Below are 20,161 nucleotides of genomic sequence, written 5' to 3'. Positions count from 1 at the left end.
AGGTGTGATCCCGGGGTCCCGAGATCAAGTCCCACATCGGGCTCCCTGCAGGGAGCCTGCTTCTCCCTTTGCCTATGTCTTTGCCTCTTTCTCTATGTCTATCATGAATAAATAAATTTTAAAAATCTTAAAAAAATTAAAATATCAAGCTTGTGATATTTTCACATTTATGAAAAATATTAATGGTCAGAATGAGGTGAAGTTGAAATAGGTGCATTTCAAGTTGATTTAAAAACCATAGGTGGTGATGCTTGTACAAGACTGTAAATGTGGTGAATACCACTTAATTATCTACTTATGAATGGTTTAAGGAAACTTTGTGTTGTTTTAAGATTTTATTTATTAGAGAGATAGTGAGTGCGTAAAGAGGCAGAGCACCAGGCAGTGGGAGGGAGAAGCAGGCTCCCCGCAGAGCAGGAAGCCTGATGAAGGAAGGGCTTGATCCCAGGACCCCAGGATCATGACCTGAGCTGAAGGCAGACACTTACCTGAGCTACCCAGGCACCCTGAAAATTTTGTGTTATATACATTTTATCACAATGGGGGGAGGGGAGAACCCATTAGGTAAAGAATGGTTTAGGTGGCACCAGATTGAGGAGACCTGAGTGGCAGGAATGATACCGGATGCACCTTGTTCCTCACAGGACGGGACACCTCACTGACAACCTATCTGGGAACAGTGAGTTTTCAGCAAATCCCCTCTATACCCAGACAGCTGCTCTATGGAGGGCAAGGCTGCAGTAGTGAAAAACCTAAAGGAGCCACAAGTTGCAGACCCCCAGGTGCACTTCACTAGAGCCTAGAGGACGGGGTATAATTGTGTGAGAAGACACACATTTCCTGGCGTTATTTCTCCTCACTGGTGCTTAAGAGAAAGGGCTTGGGAGGCAGGCAGATCTGGTTTGATTCTCAGTGCCCACCACTTTCTAGTAGGCAACCCAATTCTTTTTTTTTTTTTTTTAAGATTTATTTTGAGTGAAAGAGATCGAGCACACCAATATATGTGTGGGCAGAGGGAGGAGAATCTCAGGCACTCTGCGCTCAGCGGAGAGCCCAACTACGCAACCCTGAGATCATAACCTGAGCTGAAACCGAGATTCAGACACTTAGCCAACTGCATCACCCAGGCACCCCAACCCAATTTCTTTTAACCTCAGTTTGCTCATCTACAAAATGGGGATGGGAACAGCAGCTTCCTCACCGACTAAAACATGTAACATGTAACAGGTGTTTCCCACAGCACTTGGATTGTGGTTAAAGTCAATGAACATTAGGTAGGATAATTACTACAGAGTAGAGTAATACAAAGTTTTCACTTTTAAACTTATTTTTTTTTAAACTTATTTTTAATGATCACAAATGAGAAAGCACTATTCCCAAATGTATTTGCTTTCAGAACTCCTATTTCATAGAACATTTCATGGGCTAGTATTCAGTGCAACTCCCACTAAGAAATATTCCTCCAGACACACTCCACAGAGGGACTCTGAGGAAGGTGAGGCCTGACCCACCCATAGCCCATGTGCTGGTGACAAGCCTCTAGACTCCCAGCTTGGTGCTGAGCCTACAGCTCTTGGATGTCTGAGGAGGCCCAGATGTTGGGTCTCACTTGGAGACTGACCTAGAATTACTAAGTAGTAAACTCAATCTTAGAAATACACTTTGGTGATCAAGATGGGGGGGGGGGGAGATGAGGGAGGAAGGAAAGTTGCTGAACCACCCTGGGGTGGAACATGAAAGGCCCAGAGAGGAAGCTCTGGGACCCTGTGCTGGTCAGGCACCTCCCTGGGGTGCAGAACTCCACAGCCCAGAGAGAGGATCTGCACTCACAGTTTTGGCCAGTTCTGCAGTGTGGTAGCCACTATCAGAAATGAAAGAAGCACAAAAATCAAGGTTGCCAAAAAGGTTTGAAGGTACTCCTGTGTCAGCAGGGATGTTGTGGAAGAATGGAGGGTGACGGAGAAGGTATTTTCTAGGAGAAATTACGTTCTTGCAGGAGGCTTTGGTGAGTTCGGTTTCATGAAACTGGCACACCAAAATGAAACCTTACCAGGATCCCCACCCCTTCTTCAGGAATGCCCCCAAACGCCCACCAGACCCAAGGACCACCCCGATAACCAATAACAACTCTGAAGACATCATCAGTTCTTCTCAAACAGTTTAATAGCAAATAAACAAAGGAAGGTACCACACTTGGCAGATACAAAATGACTTTTTGTCCGTGTGTCTGTGCAATTAAAACAGATTTAGGTTCCCCATTGGGACAAAAGGAAAAACACACAAAAAGGAAGGAGATTCCTTTTAAACACATACTCCCTTGCTCCAAACTTGTAACAATTTTTTTTTTCTTTTTTAATCCACTACACAAACTCTGTGATCAGGTCAGAAAAGCGACAAAGGCTCTTCTTGCCTTTTTTTTTTTTTTAAACCATTAAAGTAAAATCCATAATTTTCTACATAGTACAACACAAGTTCACACAAAAAAGACATTTTCTTTTGCAAATCAAAACAGGAAAGAAAGGAAAAGCTCAAACAAGGTAAAGGAAAAGCATTTCTACGGCTGAATCACGACTTTGAGTTGATTGAATCCCGTTGTTGCTGCAGAACAGACTGTGCGTTTGGTCATAGTGGCAATTTTTTTTTCTCTTCACATTGTGAAATCACTTTACATTGTTTTCTAGTAGAAAAGGCAAAAAACTGTACAAAACCCCTAGTGTTAAATACAACGTTTGTACCAATAAAAAACTCACACAGGTTTGTCTCCAAAATGTAAAGTTTCTTTTTTTTTTTCTTTTTAAATTATTCACAAAAAGCAGCTGGAAATCAGAAAGGCAGCTGCCGCTCCAGGGTCTCAAATCCATTAAAACCACCACAGAACAATTAAAACAATCAGAGAAAGAAAAAGGAAAAGGAAACAACGTCCAAAACGTTTGGCATTTGGTTTTATCCACAGGTTTTCCCAGAGCTCCTCTTGGAATTGAAAGCAAAATATATTGGCAAACACGGATTCTGAATACACAGGAAGGGGAGCCTCAGCGCCTTCTGCCAACAGAGGCGGCTCTGTGCAGTCAGACTGTGGGGTGCACGGCAGTCTCGCTCAGGCTGGGGTTCCTGGCCTCTTTCCATCCAATCACCCCTTCCAGGAAATTAAGCAGCCTACCATCCACTGGGCCTCCATTTGGCCGCCCCTTCCTCTTAGTGAGAGTGGCCTCAAGCATAATACTAGGCAACTTGCGGGTCCCAGAGCAAAAATTCTGCCAGGATCCCTTCCTTCATCAACCCCTGTATGGATGATGCTAACAGTGCTTCTACCTTCCCCACCCCCCTCCCCCCAGTCCCTCGGCTACCCTTCTTCACCCTTCCCTGGATAATCCTACTTCCCAGCTCTCCCACCCACCAGCAACTTAGGTCTGGGTGGAATCTATCACAAACTCCTCCCTCTGCAACCTCTTACCTCCACAGATCCATCTTGTGACCTCTAGTCTCCTCTGGCCTCTCCCTCCGCCATTCAAATTCTTACTCAAAAGTCCCTAAGACCCTGAGGCTGGATGGTGCCACAAGAGAGGAGAGCAAGTTCCCTTCAGGGAACCAAGGAACTGGCTTGCCTGGCACCCAGGGACAGTAGCTTTTTGGCTCTTCACCCAATTTAAAAAAAAAAAAAATCCCTGCCCTCACCCCCACCCCACTAGCTAAGCAAGGGCAGAGCTTCGGTGAAGAGCCAGTGTGGGGTAGTTGGTGCCCAGGGCTGTAAACAGTGTGAAGACTGTAGTATTGTGCTTGTCACCTAGGAAAAGCGCTGGCAGGTATATTGCCACTTAGTGCACAGATGGCCTCCTCCGAGTGGTTAAGAGCACCCTCCTTCTTTGGGGCTGAGGGACACTCACTACCCCTAATACTCTAAACCTCTTCCCACCCCCCACCCCCCCATCCCGCAGCCACCTTCTGGGTTCTATCTCTGCTCCTCATGCCTCTTGGGGGGGGGAGGGGGGATGCCCCTTCCCACCCATCACTGAGCAGAGCAGCCAGCCTCCTGGACTGCCCCCCTCTCCCTGCCCCGCTGAGGCCTGGAGGCCACATAAGGTGACAGTCTAAGTGCACAGGCAAACGCTCTAAGGGCAATAGAGGAGAAAGTTGCCACTTCAAAATAAAACAATACAATCTTGAAAAAAATAATCAACCCCACAACAATTTAAAACAGCTTCTTTGAAACCCTTTTAAATCGGTCAGTTTTTGCACAAACTATAGAAAACAGAGAGGTGAAGGTGATATATACGAAGGTGTGAAGAAACAGCAGGAAACATGCAAAACTTGTTTTTTCTGGGCATAATCTTAGTAGGAAAGGAAAAAATTCAAAACAAAAACACAAAAACAATACAAAAACAAAAAAAAAAAAAATCAAAGCATCACATTTTGCTGTGGAGACTGTAGGAACAAGCATGGAGGTGGGCACAGCGGGGCTGAGGGGAAGGGGCCAGAGGGATTTGAAGGCTCCCTGCAGGGTCACTACAGGGAAGAACCACAAAAGAAAAAGAAAAAGAAAAAGGGCTGGCTGGGGCCCAGACTGCAGCCTGCGGTCAAAAAGGAAAGGGGGTTCAGGTGTTTTCTGCAGTTGACAACTCAGAAAAACAAAAGAACACATGCGGTCTCCTCAAGCCCCACAAACTGTATCAGCAAAATGTGCTCAGGAGCCTCAAAGGTTTTAGTGACATCTTTTATTTCATTGTTTACTTCAAAGTTGTCTTTAAAACTAAGCACACAGAGAAACAAAGCCTAGAAACGGACTGGCTGTGTGTTCACAGAAATACAAACACCACGCGGTATGTGCTAGTAGGGCTGCTCTGAAGACAGTTACAAAGAATTGGAATCACAAAATCAAGTGGTTATCTTATGAAGTTCTAGAAAAATAGATTTTTTTATATTCAAATGCAAGTTTAAATATTTCCCCTTCAGCAGTCGTTCTAGCAAAACCAATTTGGCAGCACAAAAGAAAAAAAAAGGAAAAGAAAAAAGAAATAACAAAGAAAGAAACAAACATAATAAAAATACACGTCAGCATCAAAGGTCAACACAAGGTCAAAGGTGAGAGTTCAAGCATCAGAGAAGCTGAAGAGACAGGGATTTGGACGATGTACTTGACGCCACATCGACATGCTTTAGGCACAACGATGAACAAACGGCAGGAATCTAGAAAAAAAAACAAACCAGAAAGAGGGAGACCCACTGAGTTACACAGAGCAATACATCCAAACAGAGAGAGAGAGAGAAGAGAACACTCACTGTGTACAGCCCTGAAATGAGGAGGCGGGCGGGGCGGGGGCTGGGTAATGACAGGGAACTTTTGCACATGCTAACAATGGACACAGGGAAAAGTCAAAAAGGACATGGAGGACACCAAGAAAACATCCAACTGCCAGAGACAGAAGGGAACCTAAGGCTTGGATTTCCCCCGAGGCACCCAAACACATCTGTAGTGGGAAAAGAAGGGAGGTCTCTGGTGGAACAGAGCTCCAGCCTCTCCCCTCGTCAAACCCAGGAGAAAGCAGAAGACAAATGGCTGGAGTGGGGAGAACTCTAGAGGAAAGGGCCAGGATTTCTCCTCAATTCTATGGGAACAGCCTTTTGTTTCCAGAAATCCAAGCTCTTAGCTTCCACACAAGGCCCTGGCCACTCATGTGGGACCCAGGAGACAGTGTCTGGTTGCATTCAAGGCAAATCAATTTCATGATGAAACCCAAGTAAGAAACAAAACTATAGGCAGAAAACACACTTATGAAGTGAAACCCCCCACACAACAGAAAAGGATTGCTTAAGACTTGACTGCTAGTCTCCACTCTCCGAGCTGAACCCTTCCACACCATGAGACTTGTAGGGGAGCAGCTTCTTCACAAACCATCTTTGGCCTGGGGAGAGAACTGTGCTCAAGGGCAGTGCTACTATGCTCACTCACTGGGCAGGGGAGAAGAGAACAGAGAAGTGCCTGGTCTCACCAGCTGGCCACTATGGCAGCCCAGGGCCCTGCTGTGACGCATACTCCTTTTAGAAAAGAGAACCCACAAGCAGGTATGGAACCTCTGGGTCTGCTACCAAAGGCAGGCTGATTGCACCTTTGCCTTTCATGTTATTTGAAAAGGCATTTCATAAGGTCCCAGAGTCCAGGACAAATAATAGTTGAAATGGGGAGGAGAAAGAGGTAGGGAGAGAAAGTAGGAAGGGAGTGGAATTCTGGGCTTTGGAAAACCCCACATGGCCAAGAAGGAAGACAGAACAGAAGGTCAGCTATCACAGCACCGGCAGCACCCTGGGGAGCACAGCTCTCTCCTCTGCCAATTCACAGCATTAACTCCTTCCCCTCTGGCAGATTATTAGCTGGGCTGCAAACGGGCCACAGAGAGTCAGTAGTTTCAATCATACACAGCACCCTGTGTGTACAACAATCACATTCTGGATTCTACAAAATCCTGGCCTTTTCCAGAGATATAATTTAGGTAATAAATATTCTCCACCCCGGAGCTGTATAAAACTTCTATAAAAATAGAAACGACATTCTTGGTTCCAGCCGGTTGGGATTCAGAACAGCGCCTCCCCAACCTAGCATTTTTTTCTTTTTTTCTTTTTTCTTTTTTATTTTTATTTTTTGCATTTATTTAAAAAATCCCATCATGACCCTGGAAGCCTTTGGAACAGTTTTATCCTTGAAACACAGGACACATTTCTCCCAGTGCGCGGAATTCAAGTTTACGTGGTTCAGCTTAAGAAGTATGTTTCACGTCTCTTAGAGGACAACAGACCCAAGTTATCACTATGAGAAGGGAACAGCTGTCCCTGCTTCAATGGGATAATCAAACACCACCAAACTACCTGTACAACAGCAAGATGGTCAATCCCTGTCTGTGACCCAAATGGCCAGCATGACAAGGAGAGAGCCCCCCATAAGACTTAATACCAAATCAACCCCTTTAATCTCATCCCTGTTGCTAGGGGTCAGGGACTGATGTTTGTGAGGTTTAAGATCCCAAGGGCCCAGTCCCTGGCCTTGGCTAAGAGTCATATCCCAACAGGGCTACCTCTGCCCAGGTGCACATTCCCAACAGCACGTCCTTTCTGGCTTTCCACCCCCACAGCATTTCTTGGAGCAGAGGCAGGGCCAGAGGCTGTGTGGGTCACAGGCAAGAGCCGGAGTTAAGACCTGTGGGAGGCAGCAGGGAGCTAACTGTAAGCACGAGGACAAAAATGAACATGGTAATACTGAGGTAAATGAACACTAAATCCATATGGAGGCTGTAAACGTCCTGTTATCTCCTCTATCCCCAAGAGCAGAAGGGGCTGGAGTGGTTAGAAGAAGGGCCTGCCTTGGGGGGGGGGGGAGATACTACATCTGGGACCCCTCAACCAAGGAGCTAAGCATAGATCATAGATCTCTCATCCTTTTAAGCACTGAGTGCTGGCCACTGACAAATGTAGCACTCTGGCTTAAGGAGACCTTCTGATTCAGGTACACCAAGAAGCAGGTTCCTCCTCCCCTAACTTGATGGCTTTTGATCTCTCTGCTCAGGAGAGGTGCCCCCTTCAACTACATACTGTAAGCCCTGCTTAGATCTACCCTCACGAGAAAACTGTGCCTTGGGATGAATTGACACTCTTTGCTGTGGTCAACTACAAGGAAGGAAACCAGACAATGTCTTCCCTAGAGGCCTTGTTTCAAGGGACCTGTTAGAAATGAGCCATGGTCTAATAATGTGTTGAAATAAACTAAAAACGACCTCTTTGACTGGCTGCTTCTCCCTAAAAGGCAGCCACCAGCCAGGCAGAGCCAATCCAACACCAATCAGTGGCTGGAAAAGCTGGTAATGTGTAATGTCTCCCTGCTTTTTGCATATGTCAGGCTAATTTAACAGGTGCTTTATTCCCAGAGAACTGTCATCTCCTTCTTGGGAAAGAGGAGAAGAAATCTTGCACAAGAATCTGAAAGACAGGTGGCAAGAACTCCATAGGCGGCTAGGGAGGAGCTTCAGTCTCCAGCTCCGGGGGCCACTGGGTATGGGTCAACTCTCCTCACCTCCAAAGGCAACCCTGCCTCTGCCCCCCAAGGCTCTTGGGCACCAGTTTTCATCTCATCCACTCCTGTACTAAGGGAGATTCTAGGGTCAGTTTTTGGTTTCACTCAGTCCTCTCTTGGGGTAGTTTGGGGAAAGCTCTGATCTTCTTTTTTAATGTTTCTCCATTCCCCCTCCTCCCCCAGGGCGGTTTGATGTTGGTCCTTCTCAACACACACTGGTTACAAACACAGCAAACTTTAAATAAAGAAAAAAACTCAGGATATGGCACCTAAACTCCAAAGTAAAACACTGGAAACCAAAGCACAAACTCGTCCTCTGTACGAAGCGAAACTCCCACAGAAGGCAGTAGCTGAGTCTTCAGGGCAAGCTGTGCCTGCGAGAGTGGCAGGGATCAGGGTCCAGGGCTGTCAACACACAGCCTTAGGGCTTCGAATCATTAAGGGTGCTCCTCCCCCACTTACCAGAAGACCCTCTCACTCCAGTCTCAGAGGGGAGCACGCTCAGTAGGGCTTGCTGTCATTCTTCGAACGTTTGAGCTGCACTTTAAGCCGCTTCATGCCAATCTGAAAGCCGTTCATGGACTGGATGGCAGCTTGAGCCGAAACAGGATTGTCGTAACTTACAAAACCTGTGTATCCAAGCAGAACCCTGGGTTAGGGACATGATGAGGCAAGGAGATTCTGAGTCCTCCTTAAACAAGAGATGTCTTGTAGAAATAGTCTCATATCCTATATTTCTCAGCAGGGACAAGAATTCTAGAAATCCCATCACAGGAGATAAATTAGATTCCTGACTATACCATCAGGCGTATACATAGCGCTTTTACATTTTCTGACCAAGCTATTTCCATGTATTATTTTGTACCTCTGGAACAACAGTGTGGATAGAAATCTACCATCCCTGCTACAAAAATGAAAAAAAAACTGAGGCTCGACAAGAGGTCACGTTATCTGCCTAAGGTTGAGTTAAACAGTAACCCAAACTCAAACCCAGCTCTTCCTGCTATCAGCCTCTTCTCATTCTCAGTGGTAACAATACTTAAATCTCCCAAAGCCAGAAGTGAAGTCAACATACCAAAACACTTGCTCAGGTTTGTCTGCTTATCTATGAAAACCTTGGCAGACACGACATTTCCAAAGGGCATAAACATCTGTAGCAGGTCCTGATCTCCAAACTCCTGGGGCAGGTGGTAGATGAACAGGTTGGCTCCCTCTGGACCTTCAAAATACCCATTGATTGAAAAGGCATCAGTGTCAAGTTTACCCCCATTCCACTCCCCCACCCAACTACCACTGTTTCTCATTTCCACCTGCATTAAAACTGTCTGCAGCCTGGGGTGCCTGGGTGGCTCAGTCAGTTAAGCAGCTGATTCTTGATTTTGGCTCAGGTCACGATCTCAGGATCCTGGGATCGAGCCCCGCACAGGGTTCTGCAGGTAGCCTGTGTGAGGATTCTTTCTCTCCCTCTGCCCCTCCCCTTGCTTTTCCGCTCTCAAATAAAGAAATCTTAGAACAAAACTCTCTGTAGTCCAACAGATTCATTTGGAGAACTGAAGATGCTCTAAATACAAAACAGGAAACTGAAGAGCAATCACTGAAACTCAAGACTCCTTCCCATTGAGGAGTATCAGAATTTGACTGTGGGAGGAGTGAGTACTGGGACAATAAAGTCAGCAGACTTGTGTGTGGTGCAATAAAACCAAAGGCTTAAAGGCTTATACAGAAATACAGAAAAAGAGGTAGCAAGAGATTACAAACAAAACAGGTTTCAAAACTGTGCTAGAAACTACTGGGACAAAAAAAAAAAAAAAAAAAAAAAAGAAACTACTGGGACAGCAAAGAGATTGGCCGCTGTGAGGCAGAAGGTGGGGCGAGGGATGACTACAAAGGGATATTGAGGGAATTTCTGAGGGTGAAGGAAATGGTCATCATCTGTGAGCATGGTTACATGACTATGCATTCATCAAAGCTCACAAAGCTATATATTCCCCAAAGGGTGAATTTTACAATATGTAAAGTACACCTCAATAAAAACAAATTACATTTTAAAAAGTGCCTATGATTAACACCAAGCTCAGAAATAGAATAGGCTTTCCTCTTCCAACCACTGATACTCAATGACCTTCTAACCAAAGAAGCCTTATTACAATTGCAGTCCGGCCATTCCCTAGCCACCCGGCGTCCCTGCTATTGCAGGGAGTGCTGCCTCAGGACCTTGGCACTTGGTGTTCCTCTGCCCCCATTACTCTTCTTCCTCTAGATGGATGTATGGCTTGCTTCCTTGCTTCCTCCAGACTCGGCTTAAATGTCAAGTTAGAGACCTCTGGCCATTCTACATAAAACGCTATGCCTCTCTCCACCCTTCCTCCCATTCATTAGTCTTCACAGCACCAGGTGGAAATCCTCATGCTTTTCCTGGTTTATTATAGGTTTCCACAGTTCTTTCAGATCCCTACTAGGGCACATAACCATCTTGACTCAGAGCAGTGAGGATGCACTATACCAGGAATATTTGCTACCATGGCAAGAGAAGATATATGTCTTTCCCCCATATTAGTGCTTAAACATTGCCAGCTTCTGGCTACAGAAATCCAGTCAACTATGAGCACAGAGGTGTCAGCACAACTTTGTATTCATACAAACCACCAGCAGGCCTCTTTTCTGCTTAAAAAGTCTCTCCTGGGGACTCCTGGGTGGCTCAGTGGTGGAGTGTCTGCCTTCAGCTCAGGGTGTGATCTCGGGGTCCTGGGATCAAGTCCCCACATGGAGCCTGCTTCTCCCTCTGCCTATGTCTCTGCCTCTCTCTCTCTCAGGAATAAATAAAATCTTAAAAAAAAAAAAAAAGTCTCTCCTGAATTTAAATACCATTTATGTCAAAGCACACACTTCCCAATTCATCAACCCATGGGTCGTATCTCTTTTTGTCTCATCATCTTGTGTCCTCAATTAGGAAAAAAAGATGAGAAAATGAGGAAAATGCCCAGTAAGAGCTTAAAAGGGACTCCTAGACCAAAAAAAAAAAAAAAAGAAGCAGAAGAAGAAAAAGACAACGACGACGACAACTGCCAAATGCTGTCAACACAGGTCAGTATGCTTCTTTATCTAAAACCTGCAGCCCGATCACAGGAGGGCAAACAGAGGTTCTGATCCGAGCCACATCCAGAGAACATTCCAAAAGCATAGTACAGTTTACATAGCTTCTCAGTCTATTCTTGACAATGCCAAAGAAAAAGTGTCAGTCTGACCACCTAAAAGGTCCTCCTGGCCTTTGGCCTGCCTTCAGCCCTGCTGCAGGTAGAGAAACACCACTCCCAGCCCTAGTCCCTAAGTCCAGCCTCCCTTCACACTCACCTTCCTTCTGGCTCCCCGCAGCACCAATACTCTGCTGTGTCAACAGGTTCTGGTTGTATAGAGTGGGGAGTGCTGCAGCAGCGTATTGCTGGATTCCCGAGTAGGCCTGCGTGAGTGCCTCCATGGTGCTCCCGGTGCCGTTGGAAAGGCCACTGCTGCCCAGGCCACCATTTAAAGCAGCCATCCCTTGGTTGTGGGGAAGAACAGGATTAACATATTAGGAAGACTCGACTGATACCAAAAATGAACTACAAAATTCTCCCTTATCTCTCTCCCTTTCTCTCTGTTTCTCCCTGTGGAGAAATACCAATCAGGTCAGCTCTAGGACACTCACCAGGCCTTGTCATTCATGGGAACATTAAAAAATGCCACACCCAGGTGTGGCTCTCCCCATTACCTTTTTCCAACCCATGCAAGAACTAGTATCATTTAAACATGACCTGCTCCGGGCAGCCCGGGTGGCTCAGTGACTTAGCGCCACCTTGAGTCCCAGGTGTGGTCCTGGAGACCGGGATCGAGTCCCACGTCAGGCTCCCTGCATGGGATGGAGCCTGCTTCTCCCTCTGCCTGTGTCTGTGCCTCTCTGTGTGTGTGTCTCTCATGAATAAATAAAATTTAAAATAAATAGAAAATAAAAATAAACATGACCTGCTCCATTTTCTTTTCGGCCACTTTCTCACAGAGTTGGAATGTGGTAAAATAAGCGTCTCCGGTTTGGGTACTGAAAGGGGTGAGTGTGTGGTTTAGGACAAGAGGTGGGTAAACCTTATTGTCAAAATAGCAGATAATATTTACTTAAACACATTCTACATGCCTGACACTGTACTAAGCCATGTGCTCAGCACTTTACCTATGATTTCATTTACTTAACAACCCTTGAAGTGTTCTATGTCCACTTTGTGGATGAGAAAATGACCTTAGAAAGGTGGTTATCATATGTTACAGCTAGTTAAGGGGCGAAAGTGGGATTTAACTCAGGCCTGACTCGAAATCCCATGATTATTTCTAACTTTATAGGGCCAGGCCACCATGTTCATTCTAATGGTGACCTACTGTGGTTGTTTAAAATATGCTCCCTACACAAAGAATTCCCTGATGACATCCAGGGGCTGTCCCTCACCTGCCAAAGAGCTGACGTTGAGGCCTGCTGTTGCTCCAGCTAATGTCTGCAGGGCTCCAAGGGAGGCTATGGGGTTGACAGAGCTGCTGCTGCTGGAGCTCGGTGAGGACCCTGTGATCAGAAACCTGGGTGTTAAACTCAAGCCAACATTTGCTTCTCGTGTCAAAAGGAACCAAAGCATAAGAGTGATACTACTCAAGCGTTCTCTTCTTAAAGAGGTTTTCAGTTACTGATTCCGATAACTGTTGCTGTATAAAGTCAAATGACAGTTACAACAAACTAAAAATTATGAAATTTCTCTTCTCCTAAGAAAGAAATTTCACCTCTTCTAAGTCAGAAGAGGACATTGGAACATTAATTGTTCATAATCTGACCCCTTTGGAAATGGATGTTAACCACTCTCCAAAATGAAAGACCTCTTTCTTGAGATTCTGTCCAAGGCACACAAGGGCACATTGGTTCCAATGACATACTTACCTGAACTGGTGAGTACGCTGAGGGGACTGCTGGATGTAGTGAGAGCATTGGTACCACTTGGTGTGTTCTGAGCTGCACTAGCTGCAGCAGCTAGAGCAGCCAAATTCTGTAACTGCATTGCATTTAACCCTGCAACATCCAAAGCAAGAGATCAGCCAGGACATAAGGGTTCTTTATATCCCTTCCAGCAATGACAGACACATTGGTGAAGGCTGGTCCCAAAGAGGAACTATTCTAGATAAGCCTTACAAGCAACACTACAAGACTAATAAGATTCAGATACCACTCAAACAAGAAACTTGACATCATTTACTCAAGAGAAGAGATATCTACTCCAATAGCATGCCACCCCAAGTGAATATTTATAACAAAGCCTGGCAATTAGGAAATCAAGAAAGGGTAAGGTCTGTGGTCTACCACAAAGCCAGGTGTCCAAGAGAACAACAAACGACAAAATTTGTCGCACAAAATGGGACTGCATCTAAGCCCCTTCCTCCTATTTTATAGAGGACTTGCTCTTTCCAATGGGGGTACACAGGCAGAAGATGCAGCAGGATCCAGGTGGCTGGGGGGCGGGGAGGGTAATGAGAGGGGAGGATGCACGCAAGAAAAGCAACAGGAGAAAGACTAAAGAAAAACCACTACTTGAATATCAGCTTACTCATCAGAAGGAGGAGAAAAACACTGAGGGGAAAAACCTCTAAGTAGAACCCAAGCAACAGTTAAAAGGAGCAAGAAATCTGAACTGCACTGACAGTGTGTTCCAAATAATTTACTAGATGATGGAAAAGCAGATGGGGGTGGTGGTGGTTGGAGGGAGAGTTAGTGAGAATAAAAACTAAACTACAACACAGATTTATAATCTAGCAAATTTTCAAAAACACAGCAAACTCCAAGTCCCTGAGACAAAGTGAACCACTATAAAAATTTCTCAAACAGTAAAATGCAGTTCACCTAAGATGACCCCTTTCTCAGGTGCACTTGCTGAGCCTTAATCCACTGCAGAAGAGGTAGGGGCAGGGGCTCTGGAAAAGCTCTACTCCACTAACTTGTCTGATGGCCCCACCATGAAGTTTGCCTATGGAACCCCATTTTGTCATAAACTCAGGCATGTGTCAATTAAGTTTTCCATATTTTTAACCATTGCTGTTAATTTGTTGCTGTTAACAGCAACAAAAGGTAAATCACCTAAGAAATAACAGGTATTAAAACAAAGAAGTAAACTGTCTAGGTTCTAGCAGTTTCTGGGTAAGCCATTTGCATGGATGCCTTCTAAGGCTTCTCAAAGTCACTGAAAAGTCACTTTATTGTGGAAACAAAGTTCCTGCAATTTTCTCCTTATAAAAATGGCCTCAGATAAGTCTACTCATGCTAACAGTTCTTTTCCATCTCCCTCCTCAACAGACTTAAAGGAGTGAGGAGCATCAGAAAACCCCAGGGCAATCTTAACATCAGCACCTAAAAGAGACACCTTCCAGAGACAAGGTAGTTGAGTCCTGGGATGTTCACCTTACATTAGGTTTATGTAATGAGTGGGTAAACATTTGTTTTCTGTACGAACGGTGCAAAACTCTCAGACTGTTGTTAGTTGGGTCTGGTGGCCTGGTTGCTGCTGCTCCTCCACAGCAGTGAAACACTTACCTCCCATTGGGTGGAGGCTGCTCAGGGTGTTGAGGTTCCCAGAGGAGGCAGTCTGCTGAAGGAGCTGCAAATAAAGCTAGACATTACACCAAAAAACAGAACAAGAGTGAGAGTGAGGGCTGGTTCTGCATCTGGGATAACTCTACAGCACAGCAAAGCGAGAGTGCAGAGGCCCCCAGAGAGAAGAGAGTTGAAGACAAGAACCCAAGCCAACACAATAGAAACATGAGGCTTTATGACAGCACAGGACAATACAACACAGCTAAAGCCCTGGCCCAGACAGATACGTTCACTGAGTATTGAGCCAACCCAAGTCCCTGGGCAACAGAAGGCAGCACAGCAGAGGACAGAAGGAGAGCAGAGAACTAAGCTCGACTCAAGCAGCTTTGCAATCCACTGCAATGAGAGTCTGCACATGGATGACTGCCACTTCTAGTTCCTCTCTTCGAAGTTCTCCTTAGTTCAGGCCACATATCTTATTTGGCAGACTGTTTCCACCTAGATACCCAATTTCTACTTCACACAACTATTTTAATTATCAAATCTAACCATTTCAGAGTTTTTCTTGAAGTCATTCTTTCCTGGTCACAAAAGACTCATGACTAATCAGCCTCTCCATACTCTCCAACATCCACCCAGCCCCATTTATCTCCTCCCCACCAAATTGGTCTCCAACTACTGCAGATGACCAAATTATTGACAGACTGAGAGATCAGTTCAATGTATATTCTTTCAATGGTTATTCCTTAACAAAAGAGGGCCTGTCGATAAGCTTATGGATCTCCATGACCTCATTCACTATCTTAGCAAACAGCAAATTTCATCTAACAAACCAGCTGAAAACCTTTGCTCCATTCAAAGCCACTCACTTTTCCTTATGGACAACTGGTATTCTTGTTTCTGGATCTTTTATTCAAACCTGCTTATTCCCATAAACATCTGACCTCCCTCCTCTGTCATCATGCAACCCTTTAGTTCATACAGGTTTCAGAAGGTCCACAAACCTTCAGATATAGAATGAAAAAAAGGGTACACACAAAATTTTTATCAGATTCTCAGAGGCGTCGACACCCCACAAAGATTAAGAACCACTGCTCTAAAAAAAAAAAAAAAAAAAAAGAAAAAAGAAAAAAAAAGAACCACTGCTCTAGTCCAAAAGAGATCAGGTTCAAGTCTACCTATTCCAGAAAGAACCTTAGAATTAATGATAATGTATTATCATTTATACATCCACATCTTTGTCTTAAATACCTCAGGCAATGTGCCCAATTCCAACTGGTAGACCATACATACTATACTTGGCACTTTCATTTCTTCCCTAAATGAGAACAGCTCTGAGGGTAGGGATCATGCCTAACTAAAACAGAGACCACAGTTCTCAACAAATACCATCATGCACTGTTCAAGGTGGCAATGGCAATAAAAAGGGGAGTCTTCCCTAAAAAGAGCTCCAAACTCTCTAAGAAAAGCAAATGTATAATCATGGAGACCATTTTCAACATATTATCATTTTGGCAAAAGACTGAATAAAATCTCTCTGAATTTTCTGAACTTATAAGCAATGTGCTATCACTAAGAAGCAATTTAATCTGTTGAGATATACCAACCATCTACACTTTTTGACTTCAGAGAAATACTGGCTGGAAAATTGGGATTTCTTCTAACGTTTTAGAAATATGAAAACCATATTTGGCATCAAATTAGCCAAACTCAGTACTGGGGGATAGAAATCATTGCCTTTCTTTTGTTTCTATATAAAACAATGTTTTAAAGGATGAAGAGTGAAAGACTATAATTATGTGTATATATTTTTGGAACTATCCATACAAATCTACTGGTTTCACCACTTATTTTCCCTCAGTGATAGCTTCACAGATGAGATAGTTTTAAGTGTCTAGTACTGACTGCTATTCTTTTAAGTGTTAAAGCAGCGATGATCCCCTATAACATACATTATAGATTTAGTAAATCTCAGTAACTGGAGCCTTTGGACTACATGACTCAAATTCAACAAAAGAGAGATCGAATTAAAGGGTATCTATCTATTTACAATGTAGTACACTCAAATATACACCTGTAATACTCATTCAGTAAAGTCCATGTCAATATCCTGACCTCTCAGTCAGTAGAAAGAAACATGTATCATACTCTTAAGAAGACTCAATAAGGATTTTAAAGATGTCCTCCGTATCTGGGAGAAAGAACTATGGAGAAAGATATTTGGTAGTTAAGATTCCCTCAGGATTTTCTTTTCAAAAAACTGAAGGAAGAGGGACATAGGAAATATTTCTAAATCTTTACATCAGAAAATCAGGATTTCACTTTAATAGTAGCAGAAGCCTCAAGATATAATCCAGTATGTGTGAAAAGAGTGAAAAGAGAAAGAGAGAGAGAGGGGGAGAGATATGGTAAGATAGATATACTAACATAACTTAAAAAATATTGCAGTGCCCGAAGTTTTACAAAAAATTCTGACATGTTAAAGTCATAAATGCCATTGTGACTATTAGCTAGGGACAGCACAAGAAGAAACAGCTGGGAGCTTGCACAGTCTGCAGAAAGCAAACCACAAAGACTCACTGCTAAATACTGGGGTCCAAGAGTATTTAGACCAGCAAGGTTTCCCCACACAGATGCTGCGCTGATTTGCTGCATCTGCTGCTGGAGCTGCTGGGCCATTCTCTTCTGTTCTTTGTCCTTCTGCGTATCAGCAAATTTTACCACCATGGGAGATGAGCAACCCTATGAAAACACCAAAGCCAAAGGGTCAAATTCCTCCTTCTACGTGAAGAAAAAAATCCTCCTTTGCAGTGACACACAGGATGAATTTAATTTCATTCACTGCCAAATGACTCTCTTCCTGATAGACACAAGTGACAAAACACAAATTTAAAAGGGCTATTTCTAATATGTTAATTTCAAAGAGAGCATCATTTTTTAACTTTAAGATCTATATCCTGCTTAACCTTTAGGGCAATCAGATGCTGTACATGCTGCAGAGCTTTGATGGCCAACTGTCCTAGTACTCTCAGGCTAAGGGAACTTTCCCTTTCATTCAATCTGCTCCCTACCTCCATGGTCTGTGCTTGGTGCATTGCCTTGATAGCCGTCTGTGCCATGGCTCTTGTTGTAAAAGTCACAAATGCACAACCTGGTAAGAGAAGTGTCAATAACTCATTCATTCATTTGCTTATTAATTATCTGATAGACATTTACTGAGCACCTACTATGTGCCAAGTACTATGCCAGCAATACAGTTATTGTTCCTGCCTTCAGGAGTTTAAGATCTAGTGGAGTAGATAAGATATATCATAACAGTGATAAGTGCTTTCATGAAAAACCAGGGAAGCACAATAGAAAAGAAAGTGCTTGATAAAGGGATAAAAGGAGGAATCATAATCCTCTAGTTCCTCTTGAGAAGAAAGTGTTTCATTTTGGCATTAAGGACCTCTCAAGCACAAAAAGAGAAAATTTTAACACATGAAATTGAAGTGCAGAGTGCAGACTCCTTAGGGGGTTGGGACAATTTGAAAGGAATCAACTGGTAAGAGGAGCCATGACGGGACCTAGATTTACAACACCACGCCCAAACTCTCCATCATGACATGGCCATGTTGGTCAGGGATCACTGGTTCCACTGGTTCAACTTAAAGAGACTCCAATTTAAGGCAAGTATCTTTAAAAGCTAAAAATGTACCCACCTCGGCTCAGGCCATCAGGTCCCCGTAATATCCGGCATTCTTCAATCTGTCCAAATGAAGAGAACATGACTCGGATGTCATTTTCAGTGCACTTCTTGGAAATCATACCAATAAACAGCTTCCTGTCTTCCACTGCTAAGAGAGTAAAACACAAAAGGCTTGAACATTATTACTACAAGAGGTGGTGTAGAATAGACTCTGGAGTCAGACTGTCTATATTTGAATCCTGGCTCTATGCCTTTTATACTGTATTGCTTGGATTCTAAGATAAACATTTTTCATCATTTATTTTAGCACCTTCTTTTATAATCAATTGTATCTTAAAATTAAAACTGGAAGCATTTAGATAAAATACTGTAGTTTTGTGATCTTGGGGAAATTACTTAACCATTCCATGACTGTCACTTATGATGAATAACGGTAACTGTGTTTACCTCAGGGTAGCTTTAGGTATTAAATGCAAAGCACTCAGAAGCTTGCCTAGCACTTGGTGATGTTTGCTCTTACTAGTAGTACTACTATACCAAAGGAAAAGTTTTCAAGCTTAACTGACAGGACAAGAGAAACACAACATATCTTTCAGTGAGTGTGACTGTCACTTTCCTTTTCTGATTCTTCATCTTTTATTTTTTTAAGATTCTATTTATTTGGGGGGGGGGTAAGAGAGCATGAGCAGGGGGAGTGGCAGAGGGAGAGGGAGATGCAGGGTCCCCATTGAGCAGGAGTCTGACATAGGGCTCGTCCCAGGACCCTGAGTTCATGAACCGAGCCAAAAGTAGACACTCAACCAACCCAGCCACCAAGCCGCCCTCTGATTATTCTCTTGAAGATTAAGTTCTCCTTCCCAACTTGTCCATCTCCCCACCCCCATTTCTGTCCATAAGAAATTATATTGATCAGGCAGCCCGGGTGGCTCAGCGGTTTAGCGCTGCCTTCAGCCCAGGGTGAGATCCTGGAGATCCAGGATCTAGTTCCACATCGGGCTCCCTGCATGGAGCCTCTTCTCCCTCTGCCTGTGTCTCTGCCTCTCTCTCTTTCTGTGTGTGTCTCTCATGAATAAATAAATAAAATCTTTAAAAAAAAAAAAAGACATTCCAGTTTATTCTAAAATGTTCTTATACTGTTTAACTATCAACTCTATTTATCTCATTATTCACCATATTTATTTTAAAGAAAAAAAAAACAATTTAGATGACAGATTACTTAGTGCACTGGAGTACTATCTTCTATCAAACTCAAAATGGATTATACCTGAAACCATAAAACCTAAAACCATAAAAGACCCCAAACCACAGAACTCCTAGAAGAAAACACAGGTAGTAAAGCTCCTTAATCCTTAACATGGATCTTAGAGAAGAAGTTTTTGGATATGACTCCAAAAACAAAGACAACAAAAAAGCTTCTACACTCTTTCAAATGAATAAATAAAATCTATTAAAGGGGTTGGGGGTGCCTGGGTGACTCAGTCAGTTGAACGTCTGCCTTTGGCTCAGGTCGTGATCCTGGGGTCCTGAATCGAGTCCCATGTCAGGCTCCCTACAGATGTGCTCTCTCCCAAATGAATAAATAAATAAAATCTATTAAAAAAAAAAAAAAAAAGCTTCTACAGAGCCAAGAAACCCTCAACAAAATGCAAAGGCAACTTACTGAATTGAAGAAAACATCTGCAAATCACCTATCTGATAAAGGGTTAATATCTAAGATATATATATGAAAAAACTCGTACAACTCAATAGCTAGCAAACAAAACAAAACATCTAGTTAAAAAATGAGCAATCTGAACAGATATTTTTCCAAAGACATAGAGATGGCCAT

At 43.6% G+C, this 20,161-nt stretch overlaps 1 protein-coding gene across 19 annotated transcripts in view; it reads right to left on the bottom strand.

Annotated features, from left to right (window-relative positions):
- Positions 1-2,145: 2,145 nt before the first annotated feature.
- Positions 2,146-20,161, bottom strand: part of CELF1 (CUGBP Elav-like family member 1) — a 78,169-nt gene continuing 60,153 nt past the window's right edge. For 15 of the 19 annotated variants that reach the window (XM_055314002.1, XM_055314090.1, XM_055314119.1 and 12 more), the window contains 10 exons: positions 18,347-18,481; positions 17,717-17,796; positions 17,226-17,387; positions 14,646-14,721; positions 13,005-13,133; positions 12,528-12,638; positions 11,408-11,593; positions 9,132-9,275; positions 8,519-8,685; positions 2,146-8,430 (listed from right to left, as the gene is read on the bottom strand). In XM_055314002.1, coding sequence (XP_055169977.1) covers positions 8,558-8,685; positions 9,132-9,275; positions 11,408-11,593; positions 12,528-12,638; positions 13,005-13,133; positions 14,646-14,721; positions 17,226-17,387; positions 17,717-17,796; positions 18,347-18,481 — 1,151 coding nt within the window. In that variant the 3' untranslated portion in view covers positions 2,146-8,430; positions 8,519-8,557. The remainder of the gene's footprint in view (positions 8,431-8,518; positions 8,686-9,131; positions 9,276-11,407; positions 11,594-12,527; positions 12,639-13,004; positions 13,134-14,645; positions 14,722-17,225; positions 17,388-17,716; positions 17,797-18,346; positions 18,482-20,161) is intronic. The other 4 variants (XM_055313983.1, XM_055314055.1, XM_055314050.1 and 1 more) reach the window with 4 other exon arrangements.

The sequence above is a fragment of the Nyctereutes procyonoides genome, unplaced genomic scaffold (assembly GCF_905146905.1).
Source record: "Nyctereutes procyonoides isolate TBG_1078 unplaced genomic scaffold, NYPRO_anot_genome, whole genome shotgun sequence".
Classification (NCBI taxonomy): Eukaryota; Metazoa; Chordata; class Mammalia; order Carnivora; family Canidae; genus Nyctereutes; species Nyctereutes procyonoides.
The sequence above is the reverse complement of the archived record's forward strand: the minus strand, read 5'-3'. Positions and strand labels throughout refer to the sequence as shown.